General features: G+C 37.7%; 1 protein-coding gene across 4 annotated transcripts; it reads right to left on the reverse strand.

Annotated features, from left to right (window-relative positions):
* Positions 1–14192: 14192 nt before the first annotated feature.
* Positions 14193–26043, reverse strand: LOC137105600 (choline O-acetyltransferase-like). 4 transcript variants are annotated; one of them, XM_067488006.1, is made up of 15 exons: positions 25829–26043; positions 25138–25248; positions 24262–24486; positions 23635–23753; positions 22157–22210; positions 21792–21972; positions 20387–20564; positions 20120–20289; positions 19947–20047; positions 19722–19850; positions 19497–19619; positions 19265–19406; positions 18966–19028; positions 17993–18130; positions 14193–15990 (listed from the first exon to the last, which is right to left on the reverse strand). In XM_067488006.1, the coding sequence occupies exons 2-15, from the start codon at positions 25180–25182 to the stop codon at positions 15724–15726; spliced, it is 1935 nt and encodes a 644-aa protein (XP_067344107.1). In that variant the 5' UTR covers positions 25183–25248; positions 25829–26043; the 3' UTR covers positions 14193–15723. The 4 variants fall into 4 exon arrangements, with proteins under 4 accessions (XP_067344107.1, XP_067344106.1, XP_067344109.1 ...); XM_067488005.1 differs by having other exon boundaries at positions 25138–25253; XM_067488008.1 differs by having other exon boundaries at positions 24262–24453; positions 25829–26041.
* Positions 26044–26419: the final 376 nt, after the last annotated feature.

Raw genomic sequence — 26419 nt, forward strand, 5'->3', positions numbered from 1 at the left:
TTGCTGCAGCTTGGTAGTTCTATAGAAAACTATAGTTTCATGAAACTTAACACATTTAGACATTCTCGCTCCTCTTAAAGGAAAAAAAAGTGTAACAATTTTGGTGATCTGGTGAAATTCAGTCAAGTCATCAGATCAAATGTTTGATTTTCCAAACCTATTGTATTCCTATCAATTTCAACTGTACCGAAGATACTTTTACTTCTACTACTATTCTTACTACTATGAGTTAGCAAATGCTAACAAGTTAACAGGCCCCCTGGCCACTAGACTCACCCCTACCACCATGAAAACTCAGAGTAAAAGTTCCCCTCAAAATTAAATGTCTTTCATTTTTTATTTAAAAATGGCAACTCATACACTGTATAAACACTAGATTTTTATATATTTTAAGTTGTTGTTTTTTAAATTTTGATAATTACAACTTATAGTTAATGAAAATCAAAAATCCAGTATCTCCAATTAGAATATTTAATTTTGAGTTGCAGAAAAGTAATACCATTCATACAGTATAAGTACTGTGTATCTCTCTGTTTAGTTCAGTACGTGTAACCACATAGTTGTCCAAAAGATAATGATAAACTCTCCACAAGGAGGCTAAGTCACTGAAGGTCATCATTGAACGGGCTGGGTGTTTTTAGACTCCTGCATTAAAGCATATTCATGGTAAAGTGGTAGAAAAAGGTGCACAAGCCACACTTATCACCGCAGGCTTAAGAAGACTTAAGACTGTCAAAAACTTGGGAAAGCTTCAGGAGGAGTAGAGTAAGGCTCAGGTCAGTGCATCAAGAGCCACAACGCCCAGATTTCTTTAGGAAATGGGCCTCAACTGTTGTATTCCTAGTATCAAGCCACCCCTGAACGGGAGCCAATGTCAGCAAGTGTCTTAAAAATAACTGGGCCGTAGCAATGTTGCATTTAATAAAAAAATAAAAAATAAGGTTCCTCAGTCTGGAGGAAGAGTGCAGAGGTCCAGTGTATGGTTTACACAGTCCTGTTGATTTGAGGTGCTTTGTCATCTGCTGGTGTTGGTCCATTGTGTTTCATCAAGCCATCTACCAGGAGATTTTAGAGCACTTCATGCACCTTAATTACTGATTATTTGTGACCTCAGAGATAAAATAAAATGCATCAAACAGTTGAAGTTGGAATGACATTGCTGTATAATTCTTCAGCTTTTGCTTTGATGCCATCCAAGAAGGTCAGTAATGGTAATGTAGGGTGCTGTATTATAAATGGAGAGACCTGTTTAAATTAATTATCACCTATTTACTTCATGTTTTCGTATAATTTTTGATCATTAGTGGAAACTCCCTGTAGTGTTTGGTGGAGTAATGTGGGGTTCTCTTGGCCACAGATTAAAGGCGTTATCAACTGAATATTGATATGTTTGATGAAACCCTGGAAGCATTGGCTTGTGTTTGTTTGGACTGAAATCCTAATGAAAAATAGAATTTGTTGTCATGAGCTCTCCATGGCTAATTATTCATACTTTGTCATTTACATGATAAAAATCTATTTAAGGAATAAAAAAAGATGCATACTGCATATACACCTGGGGCATCATGGTACATATGGGATAAATCTTGGAACAGTAGTCATGAATTAGTGCCATTTTAGTCTTTATTGGTAGTAGCCTAGATAGTCTAATGCACAATGCTAACACCTCAATACAAAAAACAAAGATAAAGATTAGGCTCTCCAATGTAATATCAGGGTAGGGGGATTAACGCTACATTCAAGAGTAACTTTGAGCTAAAGCCAATGTATTTATCGCTAGTTCATTTTGAAACGTATACAGTAGGACAACACTGCTATACAAATCAAGTGTTTAAAATAAAAATAAGCTTTAGACATCAAAGGGCTCACTGCCTTTCTTACTCTAATTAATCTGTGCACTAGTTTGCAAAGGGATTTATTAAGAAATGTTTATTGGCAAGACCCTCAGCACAGGTGCACCTTGTTACACCAGCTAACATACTGGAGTAAGACAGTGAATCTAGAGATGTTATTTATGGTTACATACTTCAGCAAGACACTTAAACCAAATATGTAATTGTAAAGCTGTGCTTAAGCAACATTCACAAGGCAGTGGGCTAACTGCAGTACTGCTTGTTATCTTGGAACACATTCATATTTTCTTGCTGCCATCAGCAAGTTTAATAAGCCATCATACAACCATACTCGTTTGCAGGCAGGATGTTTGCCTTGGCATGCTCATGTTCTTGAAATTACAAGTACTGCTCTTCTGTTTAATCTAATTTGTAACATCACAATTAACAACCTGATATGATCTGTGATGTCCTCGAGTCACATTGCTGTATCTGATTATGGTTGAACTTTGCGTGACCCAAATGTTCCACCACTTCCTCGGCGTCCTGTGTGGTGCCTCAGCAATGGGATTTCTGCTGTCGCTTCATGGGATTTGTGCCTCTTCTCTATGGTTCCTTATCCAGAGGCAGTTCCTTTTCCGCTCCGAAAACATGCTTGCATTGTCTCTGATTTTGCCTAAATAGCCTGCAGTCACAAACACTCTTAAATATGGGCTCCTCCAAAGGGGGTGGAGGCGGTGTACAAATCCATAACAGCAGCCATTATTTATTACTGACAGCTTTCTATTGCCATTTTAGTTAAAATGTTTCCAGTGCAATTGATCCAAAAGAAATCCATTTTTATGTGATAGCTGTAGCTTTAACCAAACCGACTTCTTGCTCCATAAGGTCAAGGATTGAGTGAGTGAAGTTATCTTTGCTCCTACTGTTATTAAATTGCCTATCTGTCTTTGGAGTGTTATGTGATTGATACTGACTCCGGTTGAATGAAAGATGGGGCAAGGCTATCGTTGCTCACACACAGGAGTAAGGAGTAGCCCGTTTGCCACAGTAACATGTGTAGAAAAAAATCCCTTGAAAGTTGATGCACTGTAAATCATTGTATGTTTGTTTAACATAGAAACTTATATTTCCCAGCTGCCCTGAGAACACAAGTTAAATAAATTTGGGGTGAATGTTAGTTTATAGTAAAAAATTTCTGTGAAATTGACCGAACTTGAGAAAACAAAATTAATTCCAAAAATAAAATTTACATAAGTAAAACTAATTTAGAAAACTCTTACACCTCGTTTGCTTTTACATTTCTCTGTTTCATCAGTTCCCCACTTGATGGGAAGAACATAGGTCAAGGATTAATTGAGTGAAGTTATTGCAATTAGCACAAAGGCAAAACCTGCAGCTGCTCCCAGTGCCTTGTTGTATTTGAAACCCCAATTCATACTTTTTGTTTGCCCTCTGAAGAACATGTATATACCTGCACATGCTTTAGTTCATTCTACAATTGGGAATGCGAACGTACGCATTTCAGTATGCACACTACGAAGCATGATGTATGTGTAGTATGTAGTATGTGTAACTGCTTCACAAGGGGAGTCTCAAGGACGTTGGAATAATTATTATATACCTTTTTAATGTGTAAACTACAAGCTAGTTCATTTTTGTTGCTCATTTGCAGTAAGTGTACTGGCTCTGCAGACAGTCAGCGGTGACATAAATTTTTGGGCTGTACCTCATAGGCAAAAATTTACATTACACATACTGTGAGCAACCACATGTCAAGAGTATATATAGTAGATATTTTTATTTGATATATATTATGGCTAAAGATTGATCTCTAAGGCCAATTTATGCTTTTCACAAGCTCTTGTTCATAGACGGACATAGATGGGGACACATGCTCAGGTTCATACAGTTTAAACAAGTAGCTGAAATTTACATCATGTATCCAAACACAAAGGCAAAATGTATGATTGAGCCTTAAGAATCTGGCAGTAGGTTATGATAAGAAACTATTTAAAATGTTTTGACAACAGAAAGCTTCAATTGTGTGTTTGTTTTTTCAAACTACCAAAAACTTTTTACTCCTGACCATTTTTTTGTTTCTTGAAAACTTAATAAACACTTCATAAAGTTTATTTATTCATCTCATTATTTCAATTCAAAAGACTGAAATAATTAATTGAAAATTAACTAAAAGTTAACAAAAGATTAGTTTATTTCCCTCATTGCCTGTATAATGTTTGCTAGCCCTATACTTGTTTTGCACCATATCTCATATAACTCTTATAAACTTCAGCCTATGGATTTATCTCCACTAAAACTTAACAACCTCTGCATGTTTAGTGTAAAAATAAACTGCCAGATGGCCAGTTGTGGAAGGATAATGACCTCCAAGTGTGTATTTGAAACTGATCATTCAAGGGACATCTTGCTTATCAGCTAAAATTTCTTAAATGTTAATTAGCATTAATGTGTGCTTAGTTTTACCATATATTAGGATCCTAGATGTCAAAATGTGGCAGATATGTACTATTAATTTTGTTGTACATGGTTGCCATGCTTTGCTTTCCAGGTATGTTTTGAACTGAAGTTCTCTATTCAGGCCTTTTAATTGCACACTTGTTGCTCCTTCCACCTCCTTTCACCCATGAGTTCGATAACACCATCTGTTCCATGTCTGCATGTCCAATCATCATTTCAAAAAGAAAGATATAGTCTGTTCCTTGGCAAAGATTTCAAAGTGCAATGGGAAGCTTATTAGTGGAAATAAAAGTTAACATTTATTTTGCTGCAAAATGGTTTAAAATTTAACCTTATTTTCACAGGGCCATGTGTTAAAGGGAGATGTATAGCTGAGTGCATATATGTTGATCTTTTGATACTTGTTACCATTTTAGACAGATGTCTCACTCTCTCTGGGTTTCAATGGGGCCAGAGACAGATGCTTCCCACACATTTCAAAGGAGACATTTGACTGGCTTTTGGCCTTGATCATTTTCAGGACATGATTAGATTTCAACACATTGCAACAGTTGTTAATGTTAAAAAACGAATTAAGGCCAAAAAACGTGGAGTGTGTTTATTTTGCTCAGGTGTAGTGTTAATATGATGTTAATCAGGAATGATGGCAAATAATCAACACCTGATTTGATCTATTCTAGTAATCATTTAAATCCTTTGCTAACCCGAAGTCTAAAGCAGTAGGTTGTTCCAGCTTCTTAAATGCAAGGATATGTGGTTTTCCTCCTTTATGTTGCAGTTATTATCTCTTAACAGCTAAATTGAGAGTGAGATTGGTGTTGGAAAAGCTGACCTGTTGGCTCAGCCATTCACAGGGTTTGTCAAGGGCCTCTCAGATTTATGCCAGTAGCACATAACACAAATGTTATTTTTCCCGGTCATTCAACATGATGAGGGGGAGTGTAAAATATAGCCATACAAACATGACTTCTTTTAAGAGCTCTGCTTGTGCTTCTGTGACTGTTAATTGAAAATAAATTGAGGGACCAAACTATTATCATACGTCTGTTCTTCTGTGACAAAGCTTTAATTACAGTGTTTTGAAAACACATTTGCCAGCAAGGCTGCACAGGGGGTTGAGGATTTCCTGGTTAGAAAGTGAGCCCCTGCTGGGCTTTTTACTGAATATTAATTGTACTTCATCTGTGAAAGCCCTGCAGTCCTTACAGAGACATCCTTTTTAATCAAAACATGACATGCTAAAGTGATTGCACGTATCATAACTCTTGGGATTTATGACTTTGAAATGAGAAATCCAAAGATAGATTGTTTTATCTTTGCATTTTGTTAAACATCTTATTCGTGATCAAGTACTTCATTGGTAATTATAATGATATATTAAAGCAGAGCAAGATAAACTTGCTCGGAAATATTTGTTCGTTCGATTGTAGGATTGTACAATTGGACTTATTTGTATAGTTGATTTCCTTTTTGTATTGTATACATTTTATTTTAAATTGAATTTTTGTTTTTCATTCTGTACAAAAAATTCTTGCCGCACATTTGCACATCTTTAGCTTCTGCTGTAACATGGAAACACTGTGAAACACAATGCTGTAACACTGTGGGATGAAAAAAGGTTTATCTTATCTTTACAGTACAGTTATAACTCATTTGCATTCTGTAATCACATTGACGTAATGTTCTGCTTTGTGTACAAGTTTTACATTGGCAAATTTTGGCCCACACGTCTCACAAATCAGAATTGTTTTGGGGTTTTTTTCTTTGTTAGTGAATGTTTACCTTTGCAGCAGCAAACTCAACAGGGAGTTAAGTCAGATTAGAGACTGAACATATATAGTTGGTCTCTCTGTTGGGTACTTGTAACCTACGGAGACAAAGCCTATTTGCTCTGCCCATACGAGCTGTCTTGTGGGTCACTTTCCATGACAAGTGTGGTTTAAGGAGCCATAAAGCGGCACTGCCACCATTTCTCAGTCCATACCATGTTACATATGAACCAGTGGCTTAACTGTCAGGCTTATTTACACAAGGACTCTTGTAGCCTAGATGATGCCACTGCTCCAGTGCCACAGCTTGTTCATAAACATATCTCACTGCAAGAGTGAAAGGCAACAGAGAGAAGGTAAAGAGTGAGAGCCAATATCACTTCACCGGTCATTTAGTATGGACACACTTCCTTTACTAGTAAGTAGATTAGACTGTTTTACCTCCTGCTGTTCAATTACCCAAGCACCCATAAAAACCTCAAGTTCTGTCTCCGTAGTGAGATACTGTTGTGGTTCTCTTAGCAATAAGAGCAAGATTTAGGATGAGCCTTTCCACTGTGACAGAGACTTTGCACAGGGACCCTCTCTGTCATCAGATATTGCGGTCCCCAGCCGCTCATTAGAGATGGAACCATTACTTTACAGCTCCGGCTGGCTTCTCTCCACTCCTCTATTTACCTTCACAGCCCCTTCGAAGTAAATAAACACAAATGAGCTCAAGAATGCACAGGGAGCACATGAGCTAAATGTGTGAAAAGAGGCCCTGCAGCTTTAATTTACAGCTGTGTGGCCCATTAAGTTCCTAATGCCTCATATCTTATTTCTCACCTCTTAGTGTCAGGATTAAGTTAATTTTAAAGGGAACTCTCCTGTGACCTAAACAGCATAATGTGTTTTTTGTCTGTTTCACTTGTTTTTGGTCTTTGCTTAGCAGTATGGACAGTCACTTCTGTATTTACTTCTGGTAGTTTAGGTTGTGTAATTATTTGTGAAGAGTAGCAGCCAAAAACACTTTAATTCTTTTTTCCATTTGCTTAATGCCAGAATAATGAGAGAGATTTTTTTTTTTTAGAAAATTCTTTATTACTTTCTCCTAAGGCAGAAGTTTACATACACTTCCTTAGTATTTGGTAGCATTGCCTTTGAACTATATGACTTCTGATTGACAACAGACTGCTTCCTTTTGTGACATCATGGGAAATCAAAAGAAATCAGCCAAGATAAGGGTAAGAAAATTGTGGACCTCAACCTTGGGTACAATTTCCAGATGCCTGAAGGTGCCACGCTCATCTGTTTAAACTATTATACGTATAAACACCAGCCATCATACCACTCAGGAAGGAGACAGGTTCTGTGTCCCAGAGATGAATGTGCTTTGGTGTGAAATGTGCGTATTAACCCAAGAACAAAAGCAAAACAACTCGTAGAGATGCTGATGAAACGAGTCCTGTGCCGACATGGGCTGAAAGGCCACTCAGCAAGGAAGAAGCCATTAATCCAAAAGCTACATAAAAAGAAGCCAGATAATAGTTTGCAAATGCACATAGGGACAAAGACCTAATTTATAATTTATAATCTAATTTGCACTTTAGAAATTAGATGGCATCATGAGCATAGAACGTTATGGAAAAATATTGAAGCAACATCTCAAGACATCAGCCAGGAAGTGAATGCTTGGCCACAGGTGGGTCTTCCAAATGGACAATGACCCAAAGCATACTGCCAACTTAGTTACAAAGTGGCTTAAGGACAACAAAGTCGATGTTTTGGAGTGGCTATCACAAAGCTCTGATCGTAATCCAACAGAAGATTTGTGGGCAGAGCTGAAAAGGCGTGTGCGGGCTAGGTCGGCCTACAAAGCTGACTGTTACACCAGTTCTGTGGAAGGTCATACCTTTCAATGGCAATGCTACCAAATAATGAGGAAGTGTATGTAAAGTTCTGACTTTGAAGGAAGTAATAAAGAATTCTCATTATTCTGGCATTTAGTAACCACAAAAATAAGTAATTTAAAAATCTCTAATTGACCTAAAACAGTAAAAGTTTAGACTGGATTAATGTCAGTGAGAAAAATGTTATGTCTCTTTTTAACAGTTTATGTAACATCTGGTTTCAACTGTATGTGTAATATATATCTAAACAGTCTTTTATATTACTTACACAAACCATGAAAAACTATAATGTATTTTTATTGTTAGTGTGGCAAGTATTAAATTATGTCATAACAATTTTAAATGATCCATGTACCACACTGGCAAAATAACCACATAAATAAGGATGAGCATTCATGGGAAAAATCACTTTGTGTCCCTTTAGACTAGAGGGAAGAAGCACATCAGCACATTAGCATCAAAATAGTCTGTATGTCTTATATCACCAACGAGTGAATGAACACACCTTCGTTCTCCCATCTGTTGAGGCTGCATTCCTTCTTCTTAACGGGTCACTGTAATTGGTGCAGTCAGGAAGCAGGCTCTGCTCCATGTGCTTTAGTTACTGGAGTCCAGAGAGTAATGGAGCCACTGGCAGCTGTGGACTTGAGGATGCCGCTGCTCATTGTGTGCTTCTGTTCATCTTCTCTCCAACCCCACACAGCCCTGCTCCACTGGGACTATGCCTCGGGGACAACTGGCCACCTGGGTGCAAGCTGAGCACTTAATGAAGCACACTTTTTTTTTTTTTTTTTAAAGTCTTCTCTTCAGTCAGCTCCTTTTCCTAACACCAACAATACCTACATCTCACATCTGGCCTGGCTTCAGAACAGATATGTTAGGGATCTTGGGGAGTGAGGGAATAGCTTTTTGTAGTGTGTCTGACATGACCACAGCCACAAAAGCCTACACGCGTGCAAACTCATGCCTTTTAATTTGCCCTCGTGACAGAATAGCTATTAGATGCTTGGTGGCGGTTTTCACTTGTCAACCTTTATGAGATATCCTTCAGAACTCATGGCCAGTTCACAGATTTCACTGCATAACTGAGATGGGGTTTGTGGGGCGAGTGCAGCCCTCCTAATGAGTTTCTTCCATCTAACTTTTCTCCCTCCTGTCGTCTTGGATCCATTCATGTTTGGCATTTATGCAACCAGCTCTCAGAACTGCTCTCATGCTGAACTGGGAGGCCACGCAGGCAGGCGAATGGTTGTTACTTCAATGTGAGGAGAGCATTTAAACGATTGTCGCTTTCCAGTGCTTTTGTGGATGATTGACTGTGGTCTTAAGATGATGGCCTGGCACAACCATTTACCTTCTAGAGTCTGCAACTCATATCCAGTCATGGACTCTGACCTTCTCTTTCTTTTTTCTTTGCTTATCTCTGCCTAGATTTTGTGCGCTTCAGAGCAGTAGTTTTTAAACCGGTATGATCTGCACAGTGTGCCTTTGATAATGATTATGATAGGGCTTATGATTAATGTGTGTTGATTTTTTTTTTTTTACCTCCCAACTAATCATGACTTTATGCACCTTCTCCAATTGTAACACCCTTTCTGAGTCTTTTGAACCCTTACCAACAACCTCTTTCACTGAGCCCTGTCAAATTAGCCCTGGCCATTCGATGAGAGGACGTGTCGCACGACCAAAGCATAAATCATTTCCCAAAGCACGAGCTGTGGCAGCCTTAGACACACATCCACCACCCGAGATTTACGCTGCACATCGAAGCACAGCTGCGCAATCTGGATCCTCACCACCAGGTCATCTTCAACCATCTTCAAATTGGTTATTGATCCCCAAATCACAAAATGAATCATACGTTGCCAACACTGTTTAGGTTCTACGTTTACAGTAGGGTTTCTTGCGTTACCACTGACACGAAGCCTGGGAATGGATTATTGTTTAGAAAGCATGAGAAAAAAAACAAGTAACCAGCAGTAAATAGGAAAAGAAAATAGAAACAGTCCGCCTTGAGATGAATAGGTGTCATGTTTCCTTGCTGCAGAGCCTCATTATAACATATCAAAACAGTTGAAGAAACCGTTGACAGTTGCTAAAGTAAAAAGCCTGAAGTTGGCTATGGTGCTGTGGTGATATCCAATAATGTGTGATTATTACTGCAGTTATCATTTGGGAATAACTCTGGTTCCTAATTGTATCATACAGTACTGCTGAGTTTCAGGAAATAGGAACACTTCATGTTGTGTTTAGTCAATTCTTCTTTTATGTGATTAAAACAAACTTTCACATACTTCTTAATTTCCACTCCCACTAAAATGGAAGCAAGTCACTCAATAGATAGACACAGGATTTCTAGTGTCCTTAAGCAGAATCAGTGCTACATTCATCTACATTTAACTTAGATGGGACTGGATCAATGAAAGTCTTTCATTTCAGCTCTTGCCAAATACTATATATTATGTCATATTATATAATTGGGCTTCACTTCTTGCCCAATTAGGCTCTAAGATAGTGTGTAAGTGTAGCGTCTGCCCTGGGAGCAGTTGTCTAATAAATGCCAGTATCGCCATTATCCGAATTCCTTTGTGAGAAAAAACAGACAGCTATATTATATAATATAGGCTTAGCCCTAATTGAAACGTTTTAGGAATAGCAGTGGTTCTATATTTAAATTTCTTCTTAAATGCCAATATCTGAAATACTAGACAAGGGGATTTTTTTTCCTGTCCATTTTGGACAGAACATGTCAGTGAATGGTCTCATTTTTAAAAAAAGCGCTGCATCATTGCTTCATGGTTTCTGAATTAGCTAATATATTCGTATGGATAGGGCATTTAGATGACAGGTTCACTGTAAGTAATTGGCTGTTGAGTGGAGTCAGTAATCTTGTAGCTGTTATTTTTAATTCATGCTCACAAGTTCCATTACAGAGGCTCATTACAACTACATGGTGATTAGTGATTACAGCATGACACGATTTTTGAGAGCTGGTGTTTTGGTGTGATGGTTTTGGAACAACTGGTCAGTTCTAAGAACAAAAAGGATAAATTAAGAAAAAAAGCAAAGTGCAGTCTTTTTAAGAACGTGTTTAGGTGTTGAAGCTTTGAAGCTATTAATCCTTTCCTGCCTGGACCTGCTGAGATGAATCTTTGTAACTGTCTCTACTTTTGCGTCCGAATTATTTAGAAGAAAGGTTTATATGTTTGATGAGTCTTAACATAGCTTCTGCTCTTTTTTGCCATCTTAGTAGAGGAAACCCAGCGTCATTGGCCTTCCTTTTTTTCAGACTCTGGCAAGCTCTAAGCAAGGAGAAGGGAATCTGGATGGACAGCTCTGCTCCCCTCTCAGTCGATATCAGCTAGCAAATAAGGCTCTGTCTCTTTCTGCAGCATGGCAGACACTTATTAGTGGTAATGTTCTCCCTTCATCCATCTCCAGGTGGGCTTCCTCCATTGATCTAGACAGCAAGCCTTGTCACTAGCTGCTCCTAACGCAGTGAAATCACTAGTCGCCTCCGGCATTGGCTTTAGATGAACCTGCTTAATGTTTTGTCAATAGACTCATGGCTGGGAGAAAGGATTAGATCTGTAAAGTGACTTTCACCTCAGTGTGAGATGTTGTCCCCACAGTGGTCTTTAGTACCTAAATTCAGCCTCAACAAGCAGAATCAGGCAGAGATTTATGAAACTTGTAGAATGACAAAATGTATTTGTATGATTAAGTATAGAAGACATCATTTAATAGGAAAATTATTATGTTAGTTCTCTTTCAGTTAACATTAGAATGCAATACAGTGAAATCTGCTAAATCTTTCTGTCAATTAAAGGCTGTGTTAATGATTGTTCTGCAAGAAAACTTACCCAGGCTCAACCTTTTGACACTGTTGTGTGATGCAGTACCACATCATATGGCAAGGCTTTTTTTTCTAATGCAGATGTATATACCTCCCATTGAACTCTCAGGTTTGTAAAACAAGATACAGCAGTTGCTGCTGTGCTATGGTTCCAGAGTTGTAAACACTTAGTATTTAAAACTGTTATACTTCATATACTGTATATGCTTCATACAATATAACTAAACTGAATTCTTTCCATGACTCACTGGTACTTTATCATGTGCCTTCCAATGCAACTACATGCTGATGCTGATCTCTTAAGGAGAGAGGAACGCGAACATGGGTCCAAAAGGTGAGATGCTATTTGTACTGTAGGCATTCATCTTGAGATGCCAAGGGCACTGGATAGTTTTGAGCTCCTTTGGTTCACATGTTTCTCTGTTGTCAGTGGTGTGCAGTACTTGCAGATATTCTTCTCTTTTGGCAGTGTATAGTGTCCAACCATTATTGCAACTTCACAAAACAGGAAATCCTAGATTATAAACTAATGCTATGATTAGCTGGCTATGTGGTAGTGAGAAATAAGCCAGAGTTGGAATTTCTCTCTAAAGCTCTCTTTTACATTCTTGCCAAAACTATTCCTATCACTTTCCATATGAAAAAAGTTCAGCACAGGGTGAGTACAATAACTTTGCAGAACGGCTTTGTCAGTAGAATTTTAGAATTTGCTTCTTTGAATCAAGAGAGTTAAGGTGTCTCTGGTATGTGATTAGGATACCACCAATTATCCATGGACAGAAATTAAATCTCCTGCATGCATGTTGGCATTTTGCCTCACGTTTGCTTGCAAATTCATTAGCTGAAGTATTGCAGCGTATTGTCTTGCTTCAATGAAAATCAAGTTTACTTTTAGTTCACCAGTGACATTTTTTAAAACAATTGGCCACTGAATACAGAGACAATAATAAGCAATACCATGGCACTGGACAGTTTTGTGCTTGTTACTACTAACACACTGAACTGTTTTATTTTTAATCCGTGAGTCTGCATGATTTATTTTCACTTCCATTTGTATTCCACCTTTAATTGGACCCGTTCATGGAAGCTTGACTAAATGTTTAATGTTTTTGGGGCACTTGGTCGACCTGGTTCAGTGGTTTAACCAATGAAGAATTAAATTTGGGTCTCTCCCCGAAGACCTTATCAGATGCCAATGAAATGAGGCCATCTGTTGGGAGTGTGTTAGTGAAGTGGCCATGCAGCAAACAGACTACCCTGTGTTAATGATTCCAGTTGTTTCCACAATTATAGTCCTACTTGAGACTGATCATTATACTTAGGGTTTAGTTTACAGTCATCATAGTGTAGCATTGTGTTTGAGTACATTTATTTATGTGTGTATGTGGTCTTATGTCAGAATGTGACAGTACCACATTTAAAAATGGTCACTTCTGAGCTTTTACTCATTTTATGTTGAGAAACAACCTTAGCAGTTTAATGATATAGGTAAAATGTATTAGTTAATTTTGAGTAAATGCTGCTGTGGCACCTGTTTAGGTGAGTCTGACAATCAGTTTGAAGTAGTAAGCGCAACCTGAATTGGGTTTGCAGCAGTTAGAAAATCTAGGATGGGTCACACACAGTGGTATCAGAATTAAAGAGGCTGTAAAGTTTTCTCAGGCCATACTGCATTTGTTTTGTTTTGTCGATTTGTTTCCAGCATTTATAACCAATTTTAAATATGTTCTGTTTTAGTCTAGGTGATATGTATTCAAACGAAATCCCTTAATACTGAATAACAATCAAGACACAAACATGAATTTCACTGTGGCCAAATGTTTGTACAGTTGTTATAGCACATTGTGCCACTAAACAAATTAAATCAGCTAACCCAGGCCTAATTTGTAATAGAATACACTGACAATATTATATACTTCCTTAAATGTATTTTTATTTCTTTACTTTCATCTTAACAGTTTTATTACACGCTTAAACTGGCAATGTCTTCTACCAGCAAAATAGCCTAAAAAAATAAATATGACTTTAATTAACACTTATATAAATAATAAATGACTGAGTAACAACATTATTTTCCTATCAGTGATTTGTTACACATTAGTTGCCATTTATAAACATTTTATCATGGATGAGTGCAACATTAATTTATCAGGTCACATTAATACTATGCTGTGGTACAATAGATATAATATCCCAAATTACTCACAGGGATTAGTATATTTATGAATGACACAAATGGAAATCCTTTAAATAACACATGGCATGTACATTCTTTTACATGTATCAGTCAGATTACAGCAAACACATCAAATCAATATCGGAGATAAAACTTTTATAGAATAGTACATCTGGCAGGAAAAACTATTTGCATCATTTTATTTAAGGCATTTTTGTTATTTACGTGTACCCTTTTAATAATGTTTTCCACACCATATATGCTTTTTAGGACATACAAAAATACAGTTAGTATAGAAGAATAAACATGCATTCTTATAGTTTTTCTTTCTTGACATGTATGTTCACACTGCTGCACGTGGTTCACATTTACTTTGACTGATGATACACAGACATAAACATACAGCATGGGTCATTTTGACATCTTCACATTTTCACAGTTGTGGAGCTCTGACTTAATTTGCTGTAACATGAATACCACAGGTTGAAATGATGCCCACAGTACACATCTGCAGAAGTGATGGCACACTTAGTCTGAAAAGACACCTTTGACCAAGACAGCATGCATCATGTAGATTGACGTAATTCAGTCTGATGTTATCGAATATATCGAAAGAGCAACCAAAGTTCATTTCATATTACTTAAGCCTCATGCATCTAAAGAATTCATTTGGGAAATTGCACATATACCCTCACTGCACGTGCTGTTGTGTAACTGCATAAAATACCTACAGAATGAGAGTACATTCATTCTACTGTATCTCTAAGTGCAAATAATAGTCCCATACAAATCAGCACAGTGGTTTGCCTCAGTCACCACTTAATTGTATCTTACCTACAATAGCACTGTACTGTACATTACACTTTACACTTAACCTATTGCTATAATATAGAGCACATACATACAGTAAATGTACTTCAAATGTGCCACTAAAACCATATCACACACTTTTGACATCTACACACATTTCTAACTTCTTCTGTTATTTATATAAATATCACAAGTGCCTCATTTGACGTACTTGAACCTCTTTGGCAACCTTTTGGCATCAGTAGAATCTAAAAAACGTGCCTACATTACAAGTAATAAAATAACCCATAAGCACATTGAAATGGATCCTATGGTGAAGCTGAACCATTTGGTGTAGGCTTAACTGACACAAAGTAAATGAGGTTTACAGGATCACATCATAAAACAGGATGCTAAGAATATTAGAAGTCACTTAAATATAGAATGGGATTTTTTTTTTTTTTTTTTTTTTTTTTAACATAATCATGATTATTAAAGTTCTACTCTTGGGGTAAAAGATGCCTCAGGTACGTCTTGGGTATCTTTAGTCCATTCACTTTCTGACAGAGGAGTTTAACCTCACACCAGTGTTACACAGTGGTCATGGCTTCAGTTTCCTAAAGGCAGCAGACTAGTTAATCACAGTCTGCTGAGTCTAACCGGGTCACTGTTGTTCCCAAAATTACTCTAATGTTCACGCAGATCCTGAAGAGAACTTGTTTCCCAGTTTTTTCACATTTTTAAAATATTTACGCAGTTTATGTAATTACATATGAACTTTAAGGCTTTGAAATGTGTTGTAGAAGGAACACTATTGCACAGACAACAAACACACATCAAGGCATCTCTACCACTGAGTCTAAAGCTAAAGACTAACTCTAAGAGTATTGAGTGGAGCAGCTGAATGGGCGTACTCCCTCAGTATGGCTTACTTCCCTGATTTATGAGGCTGGCCGGCTTCCTGGCTGCTATCAGCCAGTTTGGTAGCTGCAGCACTGCATCTATTGCACAGGTCCCTGATTTCCAGCAGGCCCTCGTTCAGGGCTTTGACAAAAACAACAGAACTTGTATGTGTGTTCTCCCAGAAACTAGACACACAGAAGATGATGTGGTCTGACTGCGGGTTGTAACAGGCACCGTAGCCGTTGGGGACCACTGGGCCGTAGCAACAGAACATTTCCACTGTGGTGGGGACCTGGAGACAGGAAGATACAGTCTGCGTTAGGACTGTTTTATGAGGAGAAAAAGCTAGCTGTTTAGTATTTGGGAGTCATCGTTTAGTTTTTAAATGCCAGAAAGTAGAGAATAATGCTCAAAACAGCTTCCCAGAGCCTTAGGTCACATCTTGAAACATCTTATTTTGTGTAAAATGCAACAATTAATTTGGCTTTTTAGTTGAGAAGTGATCCAGATTAATTTATTGTTGAAGTACAGTGATATTATTTCTGCTTGTCAATTAAATGACTAAGCTGTAAATCTGAGTTGATCTCCCACCACAACAAGCAATGACTGCATAACCCTGCAGATGTTACAGAGGTGACAATCTGTTCCTCCGACATCACTGATGATTAATGCATCATTGAAAAAACGCTGGGGCATCTTTTTTATAACATAGAATTTTTAAACATTGTGAAGAACACAATTTAGTTTATTAACTGATAGAAATGCATGTTCATAGTCCTGAATGTAATGTTTTCTAAGGATAAATATATGAATCAGACAAGTTAGTGCCAAATAGAAACATGAGCTGCTCTTTGTTTTATTGACGGTAATAAAAAAAAGCCCAAAAATCTTCCATTGGTTTTTTCATACTCTTGTCAATTGAGACTTCTTTTCTTAATGTGTATTGGGTTTATGTATGCGCATTAGTTTATTTAGTTTAAGTGTAAATTCCCTTGATTGTGTACAGTGTATAAGTAAAAAAAAAAATTACTTTTGGGGGTTGTCACAAAAGCTAGTGCTACAAAAAAGAGGTGGATTAAGTGTATAAACCCAGTGCCAAAGGCAGTAGATGAGTTTGGCAGTCTCCAATTAAAAAGATGGTAACAACAGCATAAACAAAACATTTTTAATTAGTCTTGGGCATTTTTTTGTTCAGTTGCAAGTGCATTTCTGCAGTCTCAGTCCCTGTTTATAGATTTTTCCTTCAGCCATTTACTAAGCTTAGTGCTACATTAATACAAATACGCCTTAGAGGTTGTTTAGTAAGTTGTTTGCCAAAAAAGATTGGACCTAGATTGTGTTTTTTGTCCTCTTTGAATCATAGATAAAGTTGCATTAATAGCAGTCTTGAGTTCAAGGGGCAACACATTTGCAGATTGGTGTCAGGTTATGCACGAATGGAAAAGGTTAAATATCAGTATGGACATTCATAAGGACATGTTAATATTCACCATCTTGCAATTACAGTCAGGTAGTTAAGAAGCGCATGTGATTCATTGTGTTGGTTCTGAGAGTTTCACAATTTAATGAGGCTCAAATATGATCCTTAGTAATATATGTAATGTGTATATCTAATTCTGTTCCATTGACATTGCGTTTTCCTATCACCATAGCTCTGCTTGATAAGAACAGGGAGTTATGTATGTAAAGCAGCAACACATTTAATGCTTCCTGTGGAGGAATAATTTAGTTTCATCACAGCACCTGTTCAGTCACTGGCGACATACATGTGTACATATCATTTAGAAGGCACAAGCATGGAATTTGAAGCAGTCTTTTCAAGAAAAACAATGGGATTACCATTGTTTTGAAAAGTATTCACACCTCTTAACATTATGCATACTGTACTTTAATGCATTGTAACTTTAAAAAAAAAAAATAGAGAAGTAGTATCCTTTAATGACAAGTTTACAAAGTAGCTTTTAAAGTACCGTGAGAGCATGAAGAAGAACAATTATCTGGCTGATAATACAAAATCTAAAGACTAACCCAAACAGACTCTAGAGGTCTAATTGCTGCCAAAGTGGCTTTAACACAGTAGAGAATTAAGGGCTAGATACCTTTTGTATAATTAGGGGTTTAATTATGATTTTTAATACATTTGCAAAATGTATTAAAGATATGTTTGGTCTTCTTCTGCGTCGTGTGCAGCTAGATGTGAAAAAAGTGTGCGTTCACTTGATTTAATATTAAATGAATGATGCAGTAATGTACAAAAAGTGAAGCGATACGAATATTTCCATTGAACATGTTACCTGACTGGTAGAGAGGATGAAGTGGTTACTGGTCAGATATGTCTCATCGCAGAAGATCTCTGGCTTCTCCATGTTGAGTTCCTTTGCAATCCTCAGAAGTCCGAGGAGATGATTGTCTATCGCCATCCCTGTAATAGCCTAGAAAATATGATTTTTCTCAGTGCAAATGAAGCATTTTCAGTTAGAGACCCTAAATGAGGCTTAGTACATTTTCCAGCATATCATAGCATATTGCAGTTATTCAATAAATTACCTAGGGTGCGAATGATGTTGACCGAAAAACTTGAGATAGAAATGGTGCTACTCACCACTTTGGTTGTGCTTTTAAAAAGTGTGAACCGTATCACTTTTACTTAAGTGCTGCTCAACCCAAAATGCTAATTTTTTTCTGTCACTAGAACTGATCATTACGAAGCAATTTCCAATCTCAGTGCTTAGCTTAAGACTGAAAGCAGGGAAACCGCTTCCTGGTTCTGTCCAAATGTATAAAACTCCACTTAGCAGCTTCTTTAAAGGTCAAATTTACAGACTATATCTTCTAAAATAAGACCATTGGAAGTTTGTGGACTAGAGTATTTCTTGGCCAGGAGCAGTAACATAGAGTCTTTTCATCAATGTGAGGTTATCCATAAACTAGGTTTCCATCAAATGTGCATAAATGTAACCACATTTCCAGATATTGATTACAGGCCAAATGTGACTAAAAGTATGATTCCATTCACTGTGGAGGAAATGTAAACATTAGCAAGTGGTTCATCAAGATAAATAGCCGGTGGCTTTTATTTTCTATTTGCAGCAAGATAGTGTAATACAATATTTTTTTAATTAATGTATATGACTTTGTAGAGATATGTTTTACTTTGACATGGAAAAGTCTTATTTTCTGTGTGAAGAAAATCAAAATGAAATTGATTACAATTCATTTGAATTATGTCATTTTAATATACATTAAACAACATCTCGAAGTACTTACTGCAACTGTGTAATTTGTCTGGGCATTAATGGCTTCCCTCAGGCATTTCATTTTTTCTAAATCCTGTTATAAAATGAAAATATAATTAGTTAAAAAAATTACACATTGTGTAAAAAGAGAGCAGAACAGTCAGTAAGTTGTTTTTTTGTAGAAATGCACTTGTAGACATTCATCTGGTTGAATGGGGAAGTTTGGTTTGCTGGGGTGACTTGTTGCACCTGTTTCTTATAAGCAGGCTTGATGAACAGTAATGTGGGGGTTTTTCAGGAATTGAGAGCAAAGTAAGAAAAATGACTCACGGTGAAAGTGGCTCTCTCATCTGCCATGGACGTGACGAAGGCCAAGGCCTCTGGGGTGGCAGAGCGAATGTTATCTACCCGACCTTCTTGGAATCGACGAGTGGATGCGCTTTCATAGGTGAACACAAGCCTCCCATTGCATCTGAATACATGACAGACATGAACAACATATTTAAAATTGAACAGTAACTAGCACTTACTTAAAAGGATAAAGATATGGAATGTGCTTTACTTGTAAAATGCAAGTTGTAAGGCAACTTGTATAAATGCATCTGGACTCATTTTCTGCTTTTTGATGAATTCCTTCCCATACGCTTTGAACTTGAAAACATCCATGTCAAGATTGTTTACCAGTCTGAAGGAGGCAGCACAAAAGACATGAGACCTGATACATCAAGAAAGACTTTGAATTATTTTTAGAGGTGTTGTTCTGTTTCATTGTTTGTGCCAGTCTTACCTTTGGAGTCTGTCTCCTGATGCAGTTAAGAGTCCTTGGATGTGTGGGTTGTATTTCCAGAGCAGCCTTCTTGGAGGGGGGAGCTCTCTGATGGTCGATGCCTTTGTCACTTTGGAGGGACTCCCTGTTCTGTTCAGAACGACACTTATGTCTCCTACACATGTATTTAGGCAACTGTGTTGAGTGTGTTTGTAATTTGTATCTCATTGCGATGGCTTAACTTACATGTGTTTCATCAGGTACTCAGAACACTGCACTAAAACAATTCCCTCAAATGGCGAATGCTCGCACACCACGCCACATATCCCATCCATTCCTACAACAAACTGAGAGAAGATGGATTGACTATTGGCCCACACTGTACAGTCACAGAGGACTCGCAGAGAACTTGGTCCTACCTGCATTGACTTGTCGTACCAGCGGTTTGCCCCATTCTTCTCGCGGCCGCCACCGTGAAGCATCATCAGGGCCCTGTTGGTATCATTGGGCTCCAAGCTGCTGGGTTCATCCAGACACACCACACACAGACAGCTCTCGATCAGGGCCAGAGAGTCTTTGTTGGTTTGATCTGAACGGAAAAAGAAAGAAAATTAATTATTTTCTAGATTTCTACCAAAAAAAAGTTTACATCTTTTTAAACGTAAAGAAAAAAATTGTGCTGAGACCTTTTGTTAAATCATCTCTAGCTTGTGCCCATTCTGTTCTCCCATCGGATGTCAGGATACCAAATGGAGGGAGTCTCTCTTCAGTGTTGTCTGCCATTTTCACAATTTTCTCCAGTTGGGAGAAGATTTCTGTCTCATTGAGCTGCTTGCTGTTTGCGACAACATCCAATACGAAAAACTAGTGGGAAAAACAGATTCGTAGTGTTTAAGTGTTTATTAATATTTTCATCATGCATCTGAAACTTATTGTTACAGAAGATATTATCAAACGTAGTATAAAGTGTTTCAGAAGTCTAATTTCTTAGATAATGCCATGTCTCCAGTAATTTTCAGTAATAATATTAATTTATTTAAACAAGATTTGATATTAGAAATGTTGCTTGTACAAGGACTTTTGGGTATAATGAATGTTTTTCAATCCATACAAAACCTAATTTGTCTAAAGATTCCTGGGTATTATAGATTTTTGTGACACCGTTTGTGACATGTTTTCTAAAATTATAATTTGGACACCTTTTAAATTCTGGGTAGCATTAATGAATAGCAGCTACTGTATTTTTGCACCTGTATCTACAGTATATACTGTAAATCAAACATCTGTCTTCTTGTTGAATTTACTCTACTCTTAAGTGGAAAGCGGTTGATATAGTCTGTATAGCATTAAGATTCCACAATGCTTTGAAAAGACCTCTTGTGGTTTGAAAATCTTCCAGTTAAAATGCACGGCACATTTTGGACAGTCTTGTTGGAAAGACAGTCTGTTCCTGCTGCGTAGTGGCTCTTCACTGTGGCCCAGAAGGTAAAATCAGATACACACATGACTCCTCAGTGTCTGTTTAAACATTTTTTTGTTTGTTACTTCCTGATTAGTTAGCACTCTTTAAATATATGGACAAGTTAATAAAGGAATGAATTCATATTCTGGTCAGTTTAAATATTCAAATAGAAACTTTAACTTCGTCTAGATAAGATTAAACTTTGCAATTTCATAATGACAGTATTGTTGCCTGGCTGAAACTAAAACATGCACCCATTCATAATTAACTTGGCTCTACTATCCCTCTAAAAATGTAAATTAAAGATTAAAACCAGTCAAACGATTGCCCAGTAACAGTTCTCACAGTCATAGTATTAGTATGCTCAGTATAGTGTGATAATAAGTAAAAAGTAGAATACATAGAAAGTTTGGGTTTTTAAACGTAGGTTTGCGTGTTATACTTTTTTTTTTTGCATTTTGACTAACTGGCAGTCTTTTTTAGCTAATTGAGATGTTCACAGTAGAACCAAACCTATAAATCTGATGAATATTATTAAAACATCCTTACATTTATTCATATTTTCTCTCAAATTGACTGTGCAGAAGTGTGATCGAGTGTGAAGTCTCCTCAGAAGCCAGCATCCTGACCTGGTTCTTACACGCCACGATGATGTGCTCTGGCGCTAAAGAAGCTGTGTTCATCTGGACCTTCAGCGTGTCTGTCTTTATGCCCGGGTAGCGGTAGGAGTTGAAGAGTCGGTAGTACTGCTCCATGCACAGAGGAGTCCCCGCTAACTGGCCTCTAGCAAAATCCACCGGTAGCGCTCGCCTGGGAGACGTTATTACACCAGTCAGATTGCATCTGAGGACTCTCATTTTATGAGTCATTATTGTTACACTTAGTTTTATTAGATCATAAATTGACTGATTTTACTCAGTGGCAGTAACACAGATGAGGTGTAGGATGCTGAGGGGCACAGGGTGACAGGAAGTCCATTACAGGTTACACTTACGCATCAATGAGCGTCTTATAGTCCAACACTCCTCTGATAAGACGAGCCGCAAATCTTAAAGGAATGAAGAGAATGAAATTTTAAAAAACTGGGAGTTCACTACAAAACGCTGGCCATACACAGCAGACCAGCCAGTGATTATAATTAGATATGCTCTCATCTTTCAAAGGACTTACAGTAATCACATTATGGCAAATTACTAGGATACAGTGGGTGAGCTGTGTGTGTTTATCTGTGTTTGTGAGAGAGAGAGCGTCTGTATGTGTGAGTGGGCAGTGTGGGCAAATAGGGAAAACACAGAGCGCTGTCAGCTCTTATGTTGTATGTCATTTGTCTTGGTGTTATTACGCTCAAAGCTAGATCAATACAGAGAAGGCGGCCGCAGTGCACCACACCCCTAAATGAGGCCTGACTAGCAGTCTCTGCGGAGAGCTTGGCCCTGTCACTCCCAATCTAATAAGAGGCCGTGTCAGTAGATTACCAGCTGCTTGGGGCGCTCTGGAAATATTCAGTTAGTGCAGCATGAGCTGACAAAAGCTAATGTTGAGTTGCAGAGCCGGTCGGAGTGGTGTAATGTCTGGTGTACCACAGCTCATTGATTAATGGACAGAGATTTGACCAACAGATGATGCCAGTGATTGTTTTCATGCGTGTAATTCAGATCGTAATCTAAGGCTGGTCGAGAAGAAAGTAAAGCCTGTCAGTGGCTGCACAACTGAACAAAGCAGATATTTTCTATCATTAGTGAAGATGATGAGCAGTGTCAGCTTTTGCTGTTTGGTGCCTGTTATCACTATTTTCAGTGAAGGGTGCTTTATTGACCTGAGATTGCACTCACTAAAAGAAACTACAGACTTCTACATTTCTAAATGCATTAAATTGGATCTCAGATGGTCTCTGCAAACAACTGTCTGTACCGTACTGTATGTTTCCTTACCATTATCTCTGTGAGCAAATGCAGGTATCCACAAGACTAAAAGAAATCCAGCAAAATACTATTTTTTTTAAGCACATATTTTAAAGTTTTCACCTTTCTTAGTTGATAAAATGTGATTTATTAAGTAAACTCCAAATACTTATCTACTTATAGAGTTATGGTAGGAACTTGGACCTATGAAACCTTGTTGTGGAAACAGCTTTTACAATGTTTTGCACTTTTGGGGCAAAGCAATTAACTGGTTAATCAAAGGAATTGATCATTTCAAATACCATTTTAAAATAATTGTACTGTTATTATTGCAATTTTTAAGACTACTGTGATGTCTATGACTACTGGGAAGAATATATTTCTTTCTTAATTTCAGAACAAGCCCTTTCACTTGGTACAATCCAAAGTCTGACTTTTACCTCAACGTTCACATTGCAGTTGTTTCTGTAACATCATTAGGGTCTTTGTTGGAGAAGGATTAATAAAATTAAAATCTGTGTACAAAATGATCTCTTCTGAACAATAGTAGAATCAAAAGTCCAGCACGTACCTAAGAGCATCTTTATGATCTCTGAATGTCTGCTTAGGAAACACCATAACAGGACTTGAGTTGACTGGTAGGGCCAACCTGTTGTTCAAGTACATGTCCTCCAGCCAGTAGTCATACACCTAAGGAAAAACAAGGTGACACCTTTTGAGAAATGTTGCTTTGCGAACGCTTTGGACACAAGTTATTACTTTCAGAGTTGAGACCTGTGGGCAGTGGAGTAAAAAACCATTACAGCACCAGATGAAAAGGAGAGTAGAAACTTGCCGATGTGAGAGTGGGAGCGTGATAGATTTCACTGAGCTGGATGAGCTGTGGACTGACGGATCACTCAGACACAGGTGTGAGTGAGAGTAAAGCAACAGAGGATGAGCAGGGGCTCCAATAAATCTTCATCCTCAGGTGTTTTACTTTTTCCAGCTCATAAAGGTCAGAAATGTCTTACAGACAAAATCAGATTAAATAACACACATGCAGATTGTATAATTTTGTACAAGCTAGAATTTAGCCTGTTGCATCCTAATGATAAATATATCAAACGTTTATTGACTGTCAAGTCATTTACCCGTTTAGTTTGTGCATCTACAGCGTTTTTTTTTTATTATTTTTAATTTGCATAACAGAGTTTACCCAGTTGGACGTCTTGTCTCTCCGCTGTAAAAGCTTCCTCTGGAGAACCTCTCCGACACCTCCGGGACCACCAAACTTCTCCACGATGGCCTTTGTTTTCTTAAACTGCTCCTCCTTCACCAGGTGCTGGACACTCTTCAAGTACGTGTCCAGGGTTTGATTCATTGGGGGCACAGGAACCTTTGGCAACACCTGTTTCCGAGACACCAACCGATTGATGTAAGTCTGGGCAAAGAATTATGAAGGACAGCAGCTGTTAAGAATTTTCATGTCTTTCCTGATCCTCTCATTAGTTAAAAAGGTAAAACCCATTACTTCTTTTTTTTCTTTTATTATTAGAACTCCAGTAAATAATTCATCTTAAATGCTTTAAAACATTTATAACAAGACTTTCCACTGCTTTCTGGGACTTTGTAACATTTAGCGTTGAAACATGCTAATATATTATGTTTTACAACTGATGTTCAACATTTACATACTGCATGTCATCACCAAAGTTTTTAATTTTGACCAGACATTAGAAATGGAAGTTGTATCTAGTGATGGATTTATGGATTTGATTTTTTTTTTTTTTATTGAACATTACCCATAATAAAAACACAGTAGAATTAAATTCCATCACTGGATAAACCAGAAATTCAGTTAGTTTAAGAAAAGAGAAATATTCTGCCCCCTCTCCTTTTGGGGACTGAGGGGCTTGATGGGCAGTTTTCGCCCCAAGTGGTCAATCAGCGTAAGTGAAGCTGGCGCTGTCCGTGGTGCTGAACTTCAGCGCTTTCAGCACCACGGACAGCGACCTCGCTGCGTGTGAAAATGTTACATCACGTGTAAATACGGAAACATTTTCACTATGTAAATAATGATATGTTCTCATACTTGGCTGTCTCGTTCTCTGGCCGGTTTTTTCTCCAAGATTGGCATCTTTGCATTCCAGTCCGGCTGAGGGTAAATAATGTGGAAACCCTGTAGAGGTGGTATGAGTTCAGCCTTCTCTGCGTTGAGCAATGTTAAAACGTTTGAGAAAAAGAGAACAGGAAAGTTAGATAAAAAATAAATCCAGTAAATAAAATTAGGCCTCTGAGAAATGGAAGAACATGAGCCCGCAGCTTTCCATTCTTCATCATTTTGCAGCCTAATGCAATTTGTGGCTTGTCCTTGAATTCCAGCTGAGCCCCGTCGCAAGGGATATATTGTACATCCTAAAAACTCAGTTAATCTCTATTTCAGTCTTTAAAGCTAAACGTTTGTAGAGGATTTTTAGGAATCCAATTGATTTTGCACGTATTTCTCTGTAATTACTTTTTTTAAGGCAATGTAAAAAAACAAAAAACAAAGAAGTAACATAACAAAGAGGAAACTGAGACAAATGGGTTTTTATTAAAAACCCCACAAGCGAAATAAAACGGTTAGATGACTTTTTAAAAACTTGTTTTCAAAGTAAAGTAGACTTTTAAGATGAATGGGCTTCCTCACTGTGCGCGAAGACATTCGTGCAAAGAATGGGTTTTAAGAAACAAACATTACCCAGTGTTATTATAAATAGAGCGTGTATATAAAGTTACCTTACCTGATCGCTGTACCAACCAAGAGATCAGATGACTGTGTATGAGTTCACTTTGCGCTCCAGGTCTCTGCCGTCAAATCCCATGTTAGAGTAAAGCTCCATTTGGGCGCTGGGCTGCTCCCCCGTCCCCTCGCCTCACCATAAGGCTGTGGCTCCACATTAAAGCGCGCCTTGGAAAAGATGCTGAAGGTGTTTTCGTCTACCTACCCCCTTGAGGCATGAAACTCCTCCCATCGAAATCTATTCGCGGAACATATTATCTGACATCTTGCTCAACCCCCCCTTGTCCACAATAACAATTGTAATATATAAAAAGGAATGAGCGCCTTTATTTATTTTATTTTTTTTTGGTGTGTCATGCACAGTTTCTTTGATCGTCCTGGTGGTCAATAGGTGAAAGTTAGTGTGGTGAAACTTTCTGCAGAGTATGTCACCCGGATTTAAGATTACATGGGAAGAATTTTGTGCGAAAAGTAAATATTTTTTTGCACCTGTAGCCGACTTTCTATTGGGCATTTGGATAATCTATATATGATTTCCATTTTTATAGAAAAAGATTTGTGTTTTTCAACTTTCATAAATGACATAATCCAG

Source organism: Channa argus, chromosome 20 (assembly GCF_033026475.1).
Source record: "Channa argus isolate prfri chromosome 20, Channa argus male v1.0, whole genome shotgun sequence".
In the NCBI taxonomy this organism is placed as follows: domain Eukaryota; kingdom Metazoa; phylum Chordata; class Actinopteri; order Anabantiformes; family Channidae; genus Channa; species Channa argus.

Coding starts and splice junctions, on each gene's coding strand:
- LOC137105600 (XM_067488006.1), bottom strand. CDS start 25,182: ATGCCAATCTTGGAGAAAAAACCGGCCAGAGAACGAGACAGCCAA. Junction 20,048..20,119: donor GGTACGACAAGTCAATGCAG/GTAGGACCAAGT, acceptor ATCTTCTCTCAG/TTTGTTGTAGGAATGGATGG. Junction 18,131..18,965: donor AGACAAATTACACAGTTGCA/GTAAGTACTTCG, acceptor CATATTTTCTAG/GCTATTACAGGGATGGCGAT.